This window comes from Notolepis coatsorum (assembly GCF_963971535.1).
Source record: "Notolepis coatsorum genome assembly, chromosome: 14".
NCBI lineage: Eukaryota > Metazoa > Chordata > Actinopteri > Aulopiformes > Paralepididae > Notolepis > Notolepis coatsorum.
This window is the reverse complement of record NC_140178.1, coordinates 45773847-45794799: the sequence shown is the minus strand read 5'-3', so window position 1 is coordinate 45794799 and position 20953 is coordinate 45773847. Positions and strand designations below refer to the sequence as shown.

The window sequence follows — 20953 nt, the reverse complement described above, 5'->3', positions numbered from 1 at the left end:
GCAAAGGGAACTGCTCCCGCCTACCTCCGGTCAATGGTCTCTAACTACACACCCTCAAGACCCCTACGCTCTGCATCTTCTGGCCGCCTCAGACCTACTCCTATCCAAGCTCCGGGAGGGTCATCAAAGAGAAGTCGCCTATTCTCAAACCTTGCCCCACAATGGTGGAATGAACTACCCACCCCAGTTAGGACAGCCGAAACACGTCCAATCTTTCGCCGTCGACTAAAGACGCACTTCTTCAACCATTATCTGAATTAAAAAAAGAAAAGAAAAAAGAAAGAATTATCTAACCCTAACTAACCATACTGTCATGCACTTGTCCTAATAAACTAACCTACACTGTAGCACTCAACACTTTGATGAACATTGTTACTCAGCTGATAGAGTTGTGCCCTTCCTGATGGCTTGTCGTACAGAACTTGTAAGTCGCTTTGGATAAAAGCGTCAGCTAAATGACTAAATGTAAATGTAATGTACCTCCACGTCTCCCTCTGTGCCTCTTCCTGCCGTATCCTTTGTTCTTCGGGTTCGGTGGGACTTAGCTCCTCCGTGTCCCTGCTATCCGGTGTTCGTACAATCTCAGCATGCAGAGTCTCAATTGGGTGTTTGTCCCATTTGGTGAAGTCTTGGTTTGCAAGTGGGCCCCAGACTTCGCAACCATATAGGGAAATGGGTTCTATGACAGAGTCTAATATTTCGAGCAAGATTTTTATTGAAATGTCTAACTTGATGTTCCTTTTGATAGCATAAAAAGCTCTTCTTGCTTTGTCTCTCAGGTCGTTCACAGCTTGGTTGAAGTTCCCTGTAGCACTGATGCTTAGGCCGAGTTAGGTGTAGTTTTTTGTGTGTTCTAGGGAAATTGTGTCTAGGACGAATTTGTGTTTGTGTTGTTGTAGGCTGGGCCTTTTTTGGAATATCATAACTTTAGTTGACAGTGCCCAGGTCTGCGAGAATTTGTGCAGAAGATCAAGGTGCTGCTGTAGCCCTTCTTTTGTTGGAGACAGCAGCACCAGGTCATCTGCAAACAGTAGGCATTTTACTTCTGTGTTTGCTAGGGATGCCAGGTGCTGCAGTTTGTTCCAATGTTTTTGCCAGTTCATTTATGTATATGTTGAAGAGTTGGACTCAAACTGCACCCCTGTCTAACCCCACGGCTTTGAGGAAAGAAGTCTGTGTGTTTTTCCTCTCTTTTTTACCCCCCCCCCCCTCTCTCTCTCTCTCTCTCTCTCTCTCTCTCTCTCTCTCTCTCTCTCTCTCTCTCTCTCTCTCTCTCTCTCACCTGTATCATTTGCTACAGTACGTGCCACCTTATGCTCCATTGTTCACAATAAAGAAATATTGTTTAATTGTGAAAGAGCAACTATCGTTTCCGTCTCATCCATTCTACTCTGCACATGGGTCCAGGAGACCTACCCCAACGCTAACATATACTGCAAAAAAAGGCCATTAGGATTGTGTACAATGCTAAGTACAACCAACACTCTACCCCATTGTTTTTACAAGCATCAGCTTTTAAACTATGGGACTTGATCATACTTAGAACTGCCGAAATCATGTTCAAAGCTTCACACAACTCTCTTCCAACCCCCATCCAATATCGGTTCACTGAGAGGGTAGGAATCAGGGCCCTCATTTATCAATGATGTGTACGCACAGATATGTGCGTAAACCGTGCGTACGATCATTTCTAAGCAAAGTGTGGGACTTATCAATTTGAACGTGTGCTTGAGATTGTGCATATATCTACGCACAGCTCAGACCGTGCGTACATGGTGCCCAGCGGTAGAATATGAAGACTGCAACATGAGATGGACTTTCATGCATTAGTTTCAACACTGACGTGTTCGGTATGACCCGTAATTCATTATAGTTCATTGTAAAATAGCAACAGTAGTGTAATTATTGTCAAACCCTATAAATAGCATTTGGAATAGGTCTTTCTTTCCGAATGAATGCAGCATTCTTTATCTATATAGCGTTATTGGAATACTACGGGGTGCGCTGACTGCGCTCCGCGGGGAGCTGTTTTCAGAGATAGGGCAGTCTATTTGCCGAGAGAACATAATATTAACTAGAGTCCGCTACCCGAGACACATTGTCCTTGATTTGTACCGCAATTTGGGACCCAAATTGTAGCGTGGAACAAAACGCACAAATGCCACCCCCATGCACATTCAAGTCCTCTCCACCCTCGGGTCTTTGGCCACCGGCACGGTCCATCATGATATATTGGAGATGGATCGAGCAATAGACTGTTACTGTACCACCCATGTAGCTGTCAAAGCTCCATCACAATGTCAGGTACATGTCGTTGCTGGTGACCGGGAGGAAGGCACGCATTTATATTGAATTCAATTGTAATGTTATTACTGGGGTATCTGTAATTGAAATATCGCTTAAATGCAGGTGTCCGGGGTTATTCACTGAAGCCATAGTTAATGACTCTGACCAACCCAACGAACGACCCAACAGGAGTGCAATTATAACGGGCTCACGCGCGAACAAGAGCCCTTTAGAGCACAGTTGGCCTGCTTGTTTGGCACAGGGGGGGGCAGACGTAGAACACCCACCTCCAAACGCAATTAAATATTGTTTAAAATAAAAAGCAAAATACTATTATTTTGTGTGTCATGTTTCCAAATAAGATTGGTCACAACGAAATGCTTTCTAGCTTCAACTTTTTGTTGGTTAGAATAGATGACCTCCGTTGAAACTTCACTGAGAGCGAGATTGATCACGGAGGACTCACTCTCAGTGAAGTTTCAAGTCCGCTTAGTCCATTATTCTAGATTCCATGGGGGTGTTTCATTACCATATATGGTTAATCAAGGGCGGTTCAGTATGCAAATGCTTACAATCATGCACAAGCATAGACGGTAAGAACATTGGTATTTATCAACACGGAGTGTGCGTAGGACCTGTGCACGCACGGTTGATAAATCCAGATTTTTCTGTGCATAGAGACATTCTAAATTCCGTGCTTAGGGACGAAAATAGAACACTTTCTACGCATTATTGATAAATGAGGGCCCTAGAATTATAATCTTAGAGGGAAACAGAAACTTCAGCAACCGGGTGCAAGAACCACTCTAAAATCTGTTTGTGGAGTGAGATTATGGAATGGATTGGACGAGGAGGTTAAACTGAGTAAAAACATGAACCAGTTTAAAAGAAAGTAAAAAAATATTGGAAAGGTATAAGGAGGAGGGAGAACATGACGTTTGGCATTAAAAGGAATATGTTATATAGAATATGTGTAACGGATGGTATCGTGAAGCGCAGTCAAGAAGGGCTGGGGTGAGTAGCGGTGCTATGGGTTAAACTCACTCTCACATCCTCAAAAGACGCATAGACACGGTACAAAGAAGTAAATTCACCTCTTGGTATAGCGGTCTGTGCTGTTGCACGTGGCATGGCAGACCCGTGTTTGAATCTCCCTCGGGGCATCGAAGTTTGAGGTGACGTTGTCACAACCGTTACATATGTATTAACTAGTCAGACTCATGTATGTCTTGTTAATATGTCAGGGGAATGTGGGAAACAGAGCTATGTTACATGTTGTATGTATAGCAATTGATGGTCAGGGTGTGGGGAATGGAAATTCACAAGCTTAGCTTCTTCCATCCCCCTTTTCAAACCATTAAGTGGTGTCTGTTGTTACTGTTGTCTATTGTTTTGTGGTGGTTATTGTATTGTTTTGTGGTTGTCTTGTATTGTATAGGTTGCATGGTTTGAAATAAATGAAACTGAAACTCTGTCTCTCTTTGTCTCTCCCTCTCTCTATCTCCCTTTTTCTCTCTCTATGTTTCTATTTGTTCTCGCTCTCCCTCTCTCTTCCCCCTCCCCTCTCTGTCTCTGTCTCTGTCTCTGTCTCTCTCTCTCTCTCTCTCTCTCTCTCTCTCTCTCTCTCTCTCTCTCTCCCTCTCTAAGTCTCTCTCTCTGTTCTCTCCTTCCATCTCTCTCTCCATTATGAAACTGACCTGTGTGGGAGAAATTGAGAATGAGTACTCTGAATCTGTACTCTGTACTGTGTGTTTGTTTGTGTGTGTGTGTGTGTGTGTGTGTATGTTGTGTGTGTGTGTGTGTGTGTGTGTGTGTGTGTGTGTGTGTGTGTGTGTGTGTGTGTGCGTGCGTGCGTGCGTGCGTGCGTGCGTGCGTGCGTGCGTGTGCCTGTCTCAGCCTGAATGCGTGTAAGTAAGTCCATGGCAACGCTAGCTACAGTAACAATGACAGCCACACTCATGTAATCACATGTATCTCTTCTAATATTCAGATTAGGAGGATTATAAATTATCCCAATCCATAAACTGACACTGACTGTCACAATGAAGTTAGAACAGAGACTAGAGGCAAACTCTGTCCCGGTGTGATGCAAATAGACCTGAGTCTGTGTTGTGGGTTGGGGGTCCTAGTGTGATGCAAATAGACCTGAGTCTGTGTTGTGGGTTGGGGGTCCTAGTGTGATGCAAACAGACCTGAGTCTGTGTTGTGGGTTGGGGGTCCTAGTGTGATGCAAACAGACCTGAGTCTGTGTTGTGGGTTGGGGGTCCTAGTGTGATGCAAACAGACCTGAGTCTGTGTTGTGGGTTGGGGGTCCCGGTGTGATGCAAACAGACCTGAGTCTGTGTTGTGGGTTGGGGGTCCCGGTGTGATGCAAACAGACCTGAGTCTGTGTTGTGGGTTGGGGGTCCCGGTGTGATGCAAACAGACCTGAGTCTGTGTTGTGGGTTGGGGGTCCTGGTGTGATGCAAACAGACCTGAGTCTGTGTTGTGGGTTGGGGGTCCTTGTGTGATGCAAACAGACCTGAGTCTGTGTTGTGGGCTGGGGGTCCTGGTGTGCACGTGTGAGAGAGAGAGTGTGAGAGAGCGAGGGAGAGAGTGTATGCTTGTGTGTGTGTGTGTGTGTGTTTGTGTGTGTGTGCATGCATATGTATGTGTGTGTGTGTATGTGTGTGTGAGTGTGAGTGTGAGTGTGTGCTTGTGTGTGAGCGAATGAGCGAGTGAGATGTGTGCATGCGCAATTGTGCGTGGTTGTATGTGTGTGTGTGTGTGTGTGTGTGTGTGTGTGTGTGTGTGTGTGTGTGTGTGTGTGTGTGTGTGTGTGTGTGTGTGTGTGTGTGTGTGTGTGTGTGTGTGTGTACGTTTATAATTGAGCAGCCAGATGTTGGTCCATTAAGACTGTGAGGTCTGGTCTGGCTGTGGTCCAGGCTGAGAAGGACACAACTACGGTGGTGTGTGTGTGTGGTATGCGTGATAGTGTTCATGCGCTTGTACCTTTATGGATGTACGTGTATGTGTACGTGCATGCAAGTTATGTTCTGGGATAATTGTCTGCATGTGTGCATGAGTGTGCATGTGTGTGCATGCGTGTGTGTGTGTGTGCGTGTGTGTGTGTGTGTGTGTGTGTGTGTGTGTCGGTGTGTGTGTGTGTGTTTCAAGTTCAAGTTTCTTTAATAGTTGTCATACAGAAGTACAGAATACTTTCATACAAAATGCTTCTTACTGTTACGCTCCAGAGACTGTGCTAGACAAGATAGTATCAAATAACATAGTATAGCATGTAGTTTAGAAGAAGAAAATGAGGTCACAGTGTTCGGTATAGACATATGTACAATGTTCTGAGTTACCATATAATATACAATACTATGCAGTGTACTAATGTACAGTACTATATAGTGCAAAGCAGAAATGGGATGAGGTACAATTTAGGTACAATTTACAGTAAGGTGTACGAGTTGTAGTGCAATCCTTCATCAATAAATATAAAGTGTGGGGAGTGGGTGCTACAGTGTGTTTGTTTAAAGTGGGTGTGTGCTATAAAGTGTGTGGAGTGGGTGCTACAGTGTGTTTGTTTAAAGTGAGTGTGTGCGTGTGGATGTGTGTGCTATGTGCGTTTGGTGGTTGTTGTTGTGTAGGGGAGGATCTATGGTGGTTGTTGTTGTGTAGTGTTCATTCATTGTTCGTTTAGCAGCCTGATGGCCTGGGGATAGAAGCTTCTTCTGAGTCTTTCTGTGCTCGCCTTGAGACTCCGGTATCGCTTGCCTGACCGCAGCAGTTCAAAGAGGCAGTTGTTCGGGTGACTGGAGTCTTTAATGATTCTCTTAGCCTTGCCCTTGCAACGCTTGTTGTAAATGTTCTGGAGGGTGGGGAGCCCCCCTCCAATTGTGCGTTCGGCTGAACGTGTCACTCTTTGTAGTCTGCTTCGGTCTTGTGCAGTGCTATTCCCAAACCAGGAGGTGATGTTGCCGGTCAAGATGCTCTCTATTGTACATGAGTAGAAGTTCTTAAGGATCTTCTGACTGACTTGGAACTTCCTTAGGCGCCTGAGGAAGTAGAGGCGTTGTCGTGCCTTCTTCACAACACTGTCAATGTGTGTGGTCCATGTCAAGTCCTCGGATATGTAGGCTCCGAGGTACTTAAAGCTGTTGACTGTTGAGCTGTGTGTGATAGTAGATGGCCTCCTACCTCATCATTACCATTGCTCTGTTGGGGTGAAGAGACGGCATATTAGCTTGCTTTTAGTTTAGAGCAGTTTTAGTTTAGTCCACAGCTCACTGCTGTTAGGCAGTACAGAGCAGTTTATTACAGCTGACCAGTCCACAGATCACTGCTGTTAGGCAGTACAGAGCAGTTTATTACAGGTGACCAGTCCACAGATCACTGCTGTTAGGCAGTACAGAGCAGTTTATTACAGGTGACCAGTCCACAGCTCACTGCTGTTAGGCAGTACAGAGCAGTTTATTACAGCTGACCAGTCCACAGATCACTGCTGTTAGGCAGTACAGAGCAGTTTATTACAGGTAACCAGTCCACAGATCACTGCTTTTAGGCAGTACAGAGCAGTTTATTACAGCTGACCAGTCCACAGATCACTGCTGTTAGGCAGTACAGAGCAGTTTATTACAGGTGACCAGTCCACAGCTCACTGCTTTTAGGCAGTACAGAGCAGTTTATTACAGCTGACCAGTCCACAGCTCACTGCTTTTAGGCAGTACAGAGCAGTTTATTACAGGTGACCAGTACGCAGCTCACTGCTGTTAGGCAGTACAGAGCAGTTTATTACAGGTGACCAGTCCACAGCTCACTGCTGTTAGGCAGTACAGAGCAGTTTATTACAGGTGACCAGTACGCAGCTCACTGCTGTTAGGCAGTACAGAGCAGTTTATTACAGGTGACCAGTCCACAGCTCACTGCTGTTAGGCAGTACAGAGCAGTTTATTACAGGTGACCAGTCCACAGCTCACTGCTGTTAGGCAGTACAGAGCAGTTTATTACAGCTGACCAGTCCACAGCTCACTGCTCACTAAAGACTCTGGCTGTCTGGCATCTATCTGCATGCCTAAATGGATTTATATAACAGACTGAATGAGTCAGTTTAACATAAATGGACTCGTAGAAGACAGGTTGGGAGGCTGAATGGTGTGTAATCATGTCTGTCTTTTGAGGGTTATTTAAACGTTGTCGCCCACAGAGGCACACCTTTTTTCTTTCTTTCGTTCTTTCGTTCTTTTGTTCTTTTGTTCTTTCTTTCTTTCTTTCTTTTGCATGTAACATTCAGGATGATATTGATCTGATTTATTAATTTCTTGAATTTACAAACAAAGTCAGAACGCAAGATAATCAAGCAGCTGGCTTTTATGGACTAACATTACCTCAGGGCTGAGGGCGATTAGGGGAACATTTTAGAACGCAAAGTGAACCACTGCAGTTGACTGAACTGTGTACCCCCTTGGGTGAGGCTACTTAGCCTAACTGACATCAGAGTATGCCCTGCTGAGCAGAGGACTGACCCAGAGAGAGAGAGGTTCATAGAGGGAGGTATAAAAGGCACTTTAGAGACGGAGTAAAGCTTCCCAGCGGACTCATACAGAAACTATACATAGCAGAAGATGCATGGTTAAAGGAACACATGCTAGCCTAGCTTAGCACAACGACTAGAAGTAGTAGGGAGCAGCTAGGCTAGCTCTGTTAAAACAGAAGAAATACAACAACAAAACATTTCGCACAGAGATTAAATCGATATCAATCTTATCATCTGAATCTGGGGAAGATGGCAAATAAGTGTTTATTTAAAATGTTAGTGTTCCTTGGGTTAAAGATTAAAATGAATCTTTACTCGATGGTAACTACTACAGTACCCATATGCCTCGGCATCTCTTGGCAATCATCGACCAATCACAAGAGCACAACTATTTTGACGTTTGTGTTCTGGGTCATTCTCGCGGCATTCACCATCATCTCAGCTTTCAGTGTACCTATAAATAAAACGTTCCAAACATGAAAACTATGGTGCCCACATGTGCCCACCTGCACTTTGGCGACCTCTAGTGGCTCGTGTGTGCATATTCTTTAATACAATATATTATATATCTGTCGATAGCCCTTTCAGGTGACAAAATCCGTTGAGCTGTTCTCGAGTTACATGCCGATATGTGAGGCGTGCGCCAAGTACACAGTGTTGTACAAATAGGTACAACACAGTCTCCCGGGGCTCTAGCTCCGTCAATCATTTGGCAATCTCGAGAATGATTGGACAGGATTGTAGCCAATGAGGCTTTCCAATGATACCCCACATAGGGATGTACGAATCAGGGATCTAGGTGAAAAGTCACAAGCGAAAACAGGAAGAGAAAAACTGCCGAATGAATTGAAGTCTATGAGGAAATAAAAACCAGGAGCGCTACACAGTTGACCAAAATCGCTCCTAATCATACTGAATGAATTTGGTCATGTACTACATACGCATTTCTGGGAAATACTACTTCTGGACTACTAACTACTACAGAAAAACGTGAGTAACAAGTTTTTCTACAACTCAAGTTCAGACCTATGTTACACCATTTCATTAGCACTAAAAGTGAATTATCTTTATTGTATCAGAAAATTCAGAATGTCATCTTTCAAAAGAGACCAGGCTCATGCATGTGCTATAAGTATAAAGTATAGTGTTTTGGTTGGCAAAAAAAGTATGCAGTCCTCAAAAACGGAAACTAAAATGGCCAATTTTGGGGGCACCTGTTATGAGGTTAACATGTCTTAATCTCTTAAACCCGGAGCCCTATTTTCTGAAAATCCGCCTAAAATACATACCTAAGTAAATGGAAGATTGCTCCACTTCTACAAGGTCCATTTGCATGTTCTTGGTATCCAGGGACATCTATGGACCTCCGAGAATGTATTCCCAGTGTCAGAAATATTGTGATGAAACAAAGGAGAATATGAATTATGATTTTTCTTTGCATCTTTGACAGTGAATAACACCATGCTAAAAATGACCAGACATAATAAACTGCCACTGAGCTCGTTCACTACCTTCTTGAGATCATGTGTAGACAAAATCTAAGGAAATGAATAAAGGGAAGATGATTAAACAGAAGGTTTTGTAGATACAGTACTGAATTCTGCCATCCGGACCCATGCAATTTGAAATATTATTATAGAATATAGAATATGAGGCCTATAAATTACCTTAGTTCACTCGTAGGCAATGGAGATTCAATACCTCATTGCTGAGGGATGAAACATTTAGATCAAAAATGAAGGTATGGATTAAAAATTACATAGATGAAAACAATGATCCTAGCATGGACCCAAACATAATCTGGGAAGCTGCAAAAGCCACTTTAAGAGGACATATTATCTCATACACATCATTTAGTAAAAGGGAAGAAATCGCACACACAAAATAACTAGAAAAAGAAATTGAAAGATGCGAAGCCCTCCATAAAGTTGCAGCAACAGAAGACAACTGGAAACATTTAGTAACTGCCAGAGCCAAATTAAATATCAAGACTACAAATATAATCATGCAACAAATGAATCAGGTTAGACAAAAACACTATGAATTTGGCAACAAACCCAGTAAACTATTAGCCCATCAACTAAAAAAAGAACAAGCCGAAAGGACTATAAAAGCAATTCGGTTCAAGGGCAACATCACACATCATCCAAAAGAAATCAATCAGGCATTCCAGGAGTATTACAATATACTATACAAATCTCAAAGTAATTACACACAGGAGGAACTGGATAGATTCTTAGAAGGTATCAAAATGCCAAAGCTCTCAAAATCAGATCAAGAGAGTCTTAATGCACCCTTTACCGAACAAGAAATACTAGCAACAATTAATTCAATGCCTATAGACAAAAGTCCAGGACCAGATGGCTTCCCGGCACAGCTATATAAGGAGTACTGGAATGACTTGAAACCCATTTTTATGGGAATGATTAACAACTTTGGACGCAACAAGGCACTTCCTCAAACAATGAGCTTGGCAAACATCACAGTACTGCATAAAAGTGGTAAGGATCCACTAGACTGTTCATCATACAGACCTATAAGTCTTTTAGATCATGATTATAAGACCAAAGCATTAGCGAAAAGACTTGAAACCATCACGCCGAAATTGGTAAACCCAGATCAGGCTGGATTTGTTAAGGGAAGATATGCTACCGATAACATCAGAAGGTTATTAAATATAACCAATCATTTGAATCTAAAACAGAGGCCCTCTCTACTCCTATCTCTGGATGCAGAGAAGGCTTTTGACAGAGTCGAGTGGAACTTTCTTTTTAACGTGTTGCAAAAACTTAATATAGGGTCAAATTTTATCCAGTGGATTAAAGCAATTTATCAAACTCCAAAAGCAGCAGTTATTACTAATGGCAATACATCTGATCCGTTTCTCTTAATGAGAGGAACAAGACAGGGGTGCCCAATGTCAAGCTCATTATTCGCAATAATAATCGAAATTTTGGCTGCATCTGTACGAGACAACATTAAGGTTGAACACAAAATATCTTTATATGCTGACGACATTGTTCTATACATTGAGCAACCAGAAAACTCCTTATTACATCTGTATAACACAATCGAACAATTTGGAAAGTACTCAGGATACAAGATAAATTATAATAAATCTAATGCATGTCTCCTACATATGAAACCAACAAAAGAAATGCAGAAATCCTACCCATTTCGATGGTCACCAGGAGGCTTCAAATACTTGGGAGTACACTTTACACCGCAATTAAATGATTTATTTGAAAAAAATTACACTCCTCTTACAATTGAAATGAACACAGATCTAGGTAGATGGGACAAACTACCCCTATCCCTTCTAGGAAGGATAAACGTCATCAGGATGAATATCCTTCCGAGATTGAACTTTATCTTTCAAAATGTACCCTGCTACCTATCTATAACATATTTTAACTAGGGCTGTCAGTTTATCGCGTTAATTAGATTAATTAATTACACAGCAAATTATCGCGTTATGAAAATTAACTCAAATTAATTACAATTTTTTTTTTTTTTTTTTTTTTTTAATAATATTTTTTTTGTATCTCATTCATTCCATAATAATGTAGAATACACATTTACAGATTTTTTTTAATATGGTCCATTTGCATGTTCTTGGTATCTGATTCTAGGGACATCTATGAATCTCAGGGAATGTATTCCCAGTGTCAGAAATACTATGGGCTAGATCCACAAAGAATGGATTGCACAGTGCAAGTTGCACCCTTACTTACAATTCATTATGAATTGAAAATGGGGGACCCTGATGTAAACAAGACGAAAGTCTTTCTCTGATCTGCATCCCCTTAACAATTGTGTGTATTGAGCCGTACTGTATTGTACCCATTCTGCAATCTGTTAATAACATTTTCATTCAATCACTCAATCTGCGCTGTGATTGATTGAATGAACATTTTATTTTGAGTAAATTGTAATGAACCAAATGAGAATATCAATATCTTTTTTGTTATCTTTGACTGTGAATAACACCATGCTCAAATTGACCAGACCTGAAAAATCTAAGCAAATTAATAGATGGAAGATGATTAAACAGAAGGTTTTGTAGATACAGTACTGAATTCTGCGATCCGGACACATGCAATTTGAAATATGATTATAGAATATAGAATATCAGGCATAAAATGGTTATGCGATTAAAATGCGATTAATTAGATTAATTAATTACAAATCCTGTAATTAATTAGATTAATTTTTTTAATCGCCTGACAGCACTAATTTTAACATATTGAATAAACGTATCTCAAAATTTATTTGGTCCAATAAAAAACCAAGGATTAAATTACTGACTCTTATGAAACCTCCATGGGTCCATGGGTGGTCTAGGTCTTCCCAATCTCCAACACTACTACTGGTCAGCCCAACTTCGAACTATAGTATCATGGTCATTGGGAGGACCAGACTCACACTGGATACAGATAGAAGCGGGACAGGTTGATCCTTTACCTCTAAACTCTCTTTTTTTTTATAAAGAATTTTGACAAAATAGAAAATATAAAGCAATATTTCACGGTTGTGAATACCCTATCTGCATGGAAAGATTGCTCGAAAAAGTTTGGCATAACTAAATGCATCTCTGTTTATTCACCTATTCATCAAAACCCTGACCTAAAAAAATATTTTCATTCAACTGATATAAACAAGTGGAGACACTTGGGGGTAACTCAACTTAAAGACCTTTTTCATAAAAACTGGAAATTAAAAGCATTTCAGGAGCTAAGAGAAGAATACAACATTCCTAACTCAGACTTCTTAAAATATATGCAAATTCAAAGCACTTTAAGTTCACTTACTAAAGAAAACAAGTTAAGCTTTGAAATGACAGAATTGGAAGAAAAACTAACTACCTCATCCACAATTAAAGGTAAAATCAGTGAACTATATGAAATTCTAACTAATGAATGCCAAACAGTCTTCCCAGCTCTATTAAGATGCTGGGAGACGGACCTGGCAACGAAATTTGAAGAAAACAATTGGCAAGATATCTGTGATCGAACTTTCTTTCCCTTTACAAGCAATAAGATCAAAGAAAGTAATTTCAAATTTATTCATAAATTCTACCTTACTCCTGTAAAAATGCACAAAATCTCGAAAGAAAACTCACCAAATTGCCCAAGATGTAAAATTAAAGAAGGAACATTTCTGCATATGTTCTGGCAATGTAGCAAATTGAAGCATTTCTGGAACAAGATCCACTTATTTACTAAATCTGTCATGGAGTTGGAATTTGAGTTATCACCATGTGTCTATCTATTAAATAATATAACAAACTGCCACTTAGACCAAAAGAAATGCAGACTGTTGGTATACATAACATATTTTGCAAAGAAATTTATACTTCTTCTATGGAAAAATGAAATCGCACCAACATTCAATATGTTCATAGAACAAATATCTCAGTTTCTTCCCTTAGAAAAGATAACGCTTGAAAAGCACAACCAGGGTCACTTATTTCAAGAACTTTGGAATCCACTCTATACTCAACTGGAAACTCATAATGTAGTCCTATAAATGTGTCATATCTAAATAACAGACGTGGAGTTTTAGCAGATTAGATTAGCTGATCTGTTGAGGCTCTTTGTCTGCGTATAAGTGCCTGGTTGCCTGCGCATGGCTGTCAAACCCTGCCCCCACGGGGTCGGGTCTGGGAAAGGGAGCTGAACACGCAGCGGCCCGGACCCTTCTCTGTCGGAGTAGCCATCGATAAGCGGGTGTGAGCAACTGGGTGCTATAAAATGTCACTGTTTACAATACCGACATTTGCACTTTTATTCCTTATTCCTTATTTACTTATGATTTACCTACTGTCCCTTTATTTTATTTTATTTTACTTTATTTTTATTATTATTATTTTCTTTTTTTTGTTGTCTAATTGTTTATTTGTGTGTATGTGGGCAAGTGTATGTGTGTATGTGTGTGTGTGTGTGTATGCCTGTATGCACGTGTGCGCGTGTACGTGTGTGTATGTCCCAGTGTGTGTGAGTGTGAGTGAGAGATGGGAGAATGGATTGAGTGGGGAGCACAAGGAAAATTGTTAAAAATTGTTCATGAGAGTGACACTGAACATTCTGTAGATCTGTCGATTGAATGTGAAACCTCATGAAAAATAAAAAGATTTAAAACAATATAAATTACCTTATTATAGCCAACTTGCACACTATGGATCGGGCCCAATCTCTTTCAAATGGCAGAGTTCAATTTGGATTTAGTATCACCAGGCGTGCATGAAGAACAGAGAATGAAATCTGATTAAACTGATTTCAAATCGGATGGTTGCTAAATGCTCAAAATAGGGGAGACAAACGAACTGCGCTCCAATATATGCCAATAACGTTCAGTTTTGTGGTATATAATCCAAAGTAATAAGAGAATAAAAAAAATGCATAAGCAAGTAATTTGTTGGGAAGCCTTAGGGAAGTGTAGTTTTAAAAAATTCAAATGCTCATTGAAAGCTCTGGATGTCCTCTTCAGAATGGCAGATTTTTGCGATCAAAACAACACATTTCAAAAACTAAAATCTCACTAATAACACTTTAACCTATTGGTAAACAAACGTATTGCTGAAAATATACACTATGACTGCTGTTGTGACATGGTTAGGATGTTTACTCTTGAAAACGTTTGGAGAAAAAAAAGATAATTATGTCAGACAGTCTAGACTCTAGACTAGAGAGACTGATTTGTGACGTGATGTGCGGGAGAGGTTAAAGATCGGACGGCCTGAATACGGGCAGATCAACCAATACATTGTTGGAAAGTTGAATTTGCCGCCTTTCAATCGCCACCCTACTCAACCTATTGCGTGATTCCATTAAGACAAAACATCCAGCGAGCGCCATTTGACAAGCCGTTCGGACGAATGACCACGTCTAGTTGTGAGCGGTCCTGAACTGATCAGTCACCGCTGATGGCGAAAATGATTGACCACCGTTGTAGCCAAGGAGCGTCTGCTCCGAAAGCGATCCCAGACGGGCACTGAGAGTGGGAGAAGGTGACACAAGAAGACAAAGAAATCCATTGTTTTGACAAGAGCCTCTGAATGAATGGGAGCGGAGTGGGATTTTTATAAACTTTGGACCTGTACTACATAAGCCTTCAGGCTATGGAACCATTATGTTTTTCAGCTCCTACATTTCAGCTCCTACATTTCTCCGATTTTCCAGGCAGGGGATGCTACAGAGGTTAGCAATTACCAACCTATTAGCATTCTTCCAGTAGTATCAAAGAGAACAGAGAAGTGCATAGCAGAACAACTCATCACTCACATTAATAACACTCCTTTCTCACTCCACCCCATGCAATTCGGGTTTCGAGCGAAGCACTCAACCGAAACAGCAAACTGCTTCTTTCTGAAGTCCATTAAAACAAAAATGGACAAGTGTGGCATGGTCGGAGTGGTGTTCCTTGACCTGAGATCAGCCATGACCTACTTACCACCAAGTTTTCCAGGTTCAACTTTTCACCCACTGCAATAAAAGGGATGATGTCATATCCAGAGGGTAGGACACAACGTGTCAGGATTAACAACATCACATCACCCCCCTTGAAATATGATGTCGGGGTGCCTCAGGATCGATCCTGGGACCTTTGTTGTTCATTCTGTTCATAAACGACTTGCCCTCTGTCTGTGCTGGCACAACAGCCCAGATACAGATGTATGCAGACGACACAGTGGTTTACATGCACGCAAACAACAAAACCCAGGCAGCACACAAACTGAACGCAATAATGGCATGCATAGCAAAATGGCTCTCAGAAAACTGTCTCCACCTCAACGCAAAGAAAACAGTCTGCATGTTCTTCGAAAAAAGATCATCTGTAACACCTGACCCAGACGTGTTTGCAGCAAAGGAGAGGCTTGAAGTATACAAAGATTTTAAATACCTCGGAATAACCTTGGACTCAAACCTCACCATAAACATGTAAAAAAAAGTCACACAGGGGAGCTCCAGTAGCTCACCGCGTATCTCGGCGCTATTTCGGCGTCGGGGACAACCGTGCGCGTCACGGATCTGGGGTACACGAGTTCGACTCCCGGACTCGCCGTATTTTCTCAGAGTGTCTTCCCCTGATCTATATCCCATTCAACCTGTTTCTGTCGGTCATGCTTGACCAGAAAAAGCGATAAACGCTAAAAAAGTAAGTTTAAAAAAGACTTCAGTATATTTTACTGTATTTATTTACTGTATCTTTTATTCTATTTTTATTCTATTTCGTTTTATTCTATTCTTAGGCCATTTGTTTTGTTATTCTTATTTGTGACTTGTTCTGTCTAAATGTTTAATGTTGAGTGATTTGCAGTGTCAAATTTCCCTCAGGATAATACATTTCTATTCTATTCTATTCTATATCTTTGAAAAGTCTCCATTTATTCAACACTTCTGAATTCACTGACAAACTGAACTGAACTGACAAAAATAAGGTGCATAAAAAAGCAAACAAAATTCCTCCACAGGCTTCTCACCATCATAAGTAGAGCGGCAAGCTGCGTTTGGGGACAGAGTGAAATCTTCTTAAAACACTGCCCCTCCACTCATTCCTGAACTTTTTTGTTAAGTCCTTCTCAAATGCCAACTGAATTAAATTGGCCTTAGTTGCGTCGATGAAGCATACTAAGGCGATGTTCTGTAAAGACGTTCTTGAGGGTAGAAAACGAATTCTTACAGAGTGCCGTGCTAGCTTCAGTAGTGTTGTTGTTGACATCAGTGCTGACTTTGATTAAAAAAAATTAAAATAAAAAATTTACCAGGGTGGGCACAGCTGACTCAGTGGGCGGGCCCGGCCCCCTAATGGCGCCGGGACTGCAGCCTGATATATAAAATCCAACACGGTCTAGCCCCACCAACTCTCTCACAGTTTTTAACAGAAAGCAGCAGGTTCACCAGAACAGTGATAGAGGGAAATTTCATCATCCCAGGGAGGAAAACTGCATTTAGCAAATCAGCCTTCTCGATCAGAGCTGCAGAGTTCTGGAACACCATCCCATCACACATCCGCAGTACTAATACACTCAGATCCTTCACACACACACTCAAAGCATGGCTGTTACAAAATCAGGTCTGTGACCATTAGAAAGTCCAGCTGCCCGGCCCCATATACTTGCCCACTAGCCTGACTGTCCTGATTGTGATTATGTGGTTATGTGATTATGATTATGTATATGTGTGCCTGCCATATGTGTGCCTGCCTATACGGTGCTTATACATGTATGGGCTTTGATTTGTCCCTGTACACTGTTTTTATTTTATTTTTATAGATGCATGAATGCCTAGTGAGCGAATGTACAGAATATGTTTTAAATTGTTTTTATATTAGCTTTAATGTCGTTCTATTTTTCTGTTTCTTTCTGGCTTAAACATCTAGCCCAGAGACCACAACTGAAAACTAGTAACACTGCTAATGTTGGCATATTTACAGTTTTTCATTTGTATTCATTTATAAATGTATAACTGTTGATTGATATGCACTGTCCCATATCAAATAAACTGTGTAAACTAAACTAAAAAAACTTAAAAACAGGCATCTGGCAACCAGTAAAAAGAAATGTAAGTACACAAAACTTTTACTTCAGTGTGTTCAAACCTCTGTTACTCTATTTCATTAGCACTCAAGTGGATTTTTCTTTATTGTGTATGAAATGTCAGAGTGTTACCTCTCAAAAGGGACCACTTATAGCATGTGATATAAGTATAACGTATAATAAATCGCTAATTACTTTGGGTATGCAATCGTCAATTTATTTTTTAAACTTGCCCCATTTTTGCCTGATCCTTACAGTAAGTGGTTAAAAACAAATGAGTCAGGTAATTATCTCACGGAACTTCTCCAGTCCTACACTCCCTCTCGGTCACTCAGATCTTCCTCTTCCTTCCAACTTGTCACTCCCCCTTCCTGTCTGACTACCATGGGATCCAGAGCCTTCTCCCGCTTATTACAACTGCTCCCATATGTAACTATGTAACTCTGTAATACTGTGTTTTTACTGCGTGAAATTGTATTTGTTTTTAACCGTGTACGGCGACCTTGGGTGCTCAGAAAGGCGCCTTTAAATAAAATGTATTATTATTATTATTATTATTATTATCTATTTCACTATGTCATCCTCTCAGCTTCATAGCGTTCGCTCCACTGGTCTTCAAATGCAGAGGCATAGACTTTTTTCTTGTTTTACCTCAGATGTAAAAACGTACAGTATATCTCATTTAATTATGCTCAACTCTGTTCCCGTCAACATGTCAGACCGATGCCTAAGCATTAGGCTTATGCAAAGGAAGTACGGCAGGGGAAACGTCAGACTGACTCCCCAGAGACTGTTCCATGTTATATCTTTAGTATTGGTTTGTGTCATCATCTCCTCTTAATAGAAAACCGTCCTGGATTCGACTCAGAAACCCTCAGGCTATTCCTCGACAGCAGCATTAAAGGCTGGAGATAAAGAGACAAAGATCGACTTCAAGGTAACTCCTGTCCCACACTGTTCCATGGCCTGCAGTCAATTTAGCCCTGACAATATTACCATAGCCACCCTGTTTGTAGTCACCCCTAGAGCCGAGCGGTTTTCATTGTACCAGGTAGGGCTTGTCTGTGACATCCTATTGGAAAAGCCATCCCCGGTCAATTGGTTTCAAATCTTAAATGGGCACTCAATTTATTGTTGAGTCAGGAACAGACACACAGACGCGCACACACGCACGCACACACACTGACACACACTGACACACACACACACACACACACACACACACACTGACACACACACTGACACACACACACACACACACACACACACACACACACACACACACACACACACACACACACACACACACACACACACACACACACACACACACACACACACACACACACATTGACAGACATCCTAACCTCTCCAACCATGCCGTTCCACGTTCCATTGATCTTCTTCCCATGCTTCCCATTGGTCACCAGGTAGAGGTCGTAGGTGAACTTAACCGCCTTGGCGATCTTCTTCAGGATGTCGATACAGAAGCCCTTACAGCATCGTTTAATATAGATCCCAGAGTCCTTCGTCTGATTACTGGGGGAGAGAATGAACAGAAGAGGGGTAGAGGGATGGATGGATGGATGGATGGAGGAGGGAGGGAGGGATGGAGGGAGGGAGGGAGGGAGGGAGGGAGGGAGGGAGAGAGAGAGAGAGAGAGAGAGAGAGAGAGAGAGAGAGAGAGAGAGAGAGAGAGAGAGAGAGAGAGAGAGAGAGAGAGAGAGAGAGAGAGAGGATGGATGGATGGATAGAGGGCAGAGAGATGGATGATGGAGGGGGAAAGGGATGGAGGGTAGGTTGCATGAATCAAGGGAGTGAGGGAGGGTTTTTAGCAATGGATAGATGGATGGATGGAGAGATAGAGGGAAGAAGGGAGGGTGAGGTTGATAGATGAATGGATAGAATCATGGGTGGATGGACAGATGGCGGGAGAGAGAGAGGGATGGATGGAAGGGAGGGTGGGTAGGTAGAGCATTGGATGATGAAAGGGCAGGGGGGAGGGAGATGGATGTATGGGTGGATGGAAGGAGGGAGGGAGGGATGACAGATGGATGAAAAGATGGATGGATGATGGATAGATAAATGGACGGGATGAGAGAAAGGAAGAAGATTCTGACTTTCAAACATGATTGTGGCTCAGCGTTATGGGTTCCTCACAGTGTTTTGAGCTGCTTGCGGCAGGGCACCGTGTTCCTCATACACGTCCCACTCATGGGGTCCACGTCCTCTACGATGACGAACGGAGCCTCCTCCAGGGTCACGATGGACATGTGGTCGTCCTCTCTTGTCGCCGCCCCCCCAAAGAGCTCATAGCGAGGCCACACATGATACTTCATAGACAGGGAACCGTTCTCCCATTTACCCACCTGGAGGAAACACAACACCCAGACAGGCAGATCATCAGACACCATATCAGACACAACATCAGACACAACATCAGACACAGCATCAGACACAACATCAGACACAACATCAGACACAACATCAGACACAACATCAGACACAATATCAGACACAATATCAGACACAACATCAGACACAACATCAGACACAACATCAGACACAGCATCAGACACAACATCAGACACAATATCAGACACAATATCAGACACAACATCAGACACAACATCAGACACAGCATCAGACACAACATCAGACAGAACATCAGACACAACATCAGACACAACATCAGACACAGCATCAGACAGATTCAGACACAACATCAGACACAACATCAGACACAACATCAGACAGATTCAGACACAACATCAGACACAACATCAGACACAACATCAGACACAACATCAGACACAACATCAGACACAACATCAGACACAACATCAGACACAACATCAGACACAATATCAGACACAGCATCAGACACAACATCAGACACAACATCAGACACAATATCAGACAGATTCAGACACAATACATATCAGACACAATATCAGACAGATTCAGACACAATACACATCAGACACAATATCAGACACAATATCAGACACAATATCAGACAGATTCAGACACAATACACATCAGACACAATATCAGACAGATTCAGACACAATATCAGCCACACTATCAGACACAACATCAGACAGATTCAGTCACAACATCAGACACAACATCAGACACATCATCAGACACAACATCAGACACACGTTCTTAACATTCTTAACCCATTGTAGATATGATACAACAAACACTTTACAGTCACAAAATACAGCAGATACTAATTGAAATGTACCTGTTCACTAATCTTAGTCCCTGTGTCAATAGCTCAGTCAATCAACTAGAGAATGAGATCATGTCTCCATTCTCAGTGGTGGGGCTAGTCAGTTGTTTGTGTTTTGGATCACTGATTGGGTCTTTAAAGTTGCTCTGGATGAAGTGCTTCAGCCGAAAGTCTAAACGGTAAATCTAAGATCCGCAATGAAAAGTAACAGTGTGGAATTGCAGTCCAATAGAATTCAGAGTAGATTTGAGATTGACATTTACAACTGAAGAATGCCATTAAAATAGTGATTATTGTTTTTGTAAGCGGCTACCTGTATGTGAGACGAAACACCAGTAAAACAAAGTCTTGTTGTATAATTCAAACATTT

The 20953-nt window shown here is 41.7% G+C and overlaps 1 protein-coding gene across 1 annotated transcript in view; it reads right to left on the bottom strand.

Annotated features, from left to right (window-relative positions):
- grin2ba (glutamate receptor, ionotropic, N-methyl D-aspartate 2B-a) overlaps positions 1 to 20953 on the bottom strand; it is a gene marked incomplete at its 3' end in the record, with an annotated part of 407464 nt that overhangs the window by 101533 nt on the left and 284978 nt on the right. Inside the window, exons 5-6 of the mRNA XM_084329754.1 lie at positions 19503 to 19711; positions 18690 to 18881 (exon numbers count right to left, since the gene is read on the bottom strand). Of these exons, the coding sequence (XP_084185880.1) occupies positions 18690 to 18881; positions 19503 to 19711 (401 nt within the window). The remainder of the gene's footprint in view (positions 1 to 18689; positions 18882 to 19502; positions 19712 to 20953) is intronic.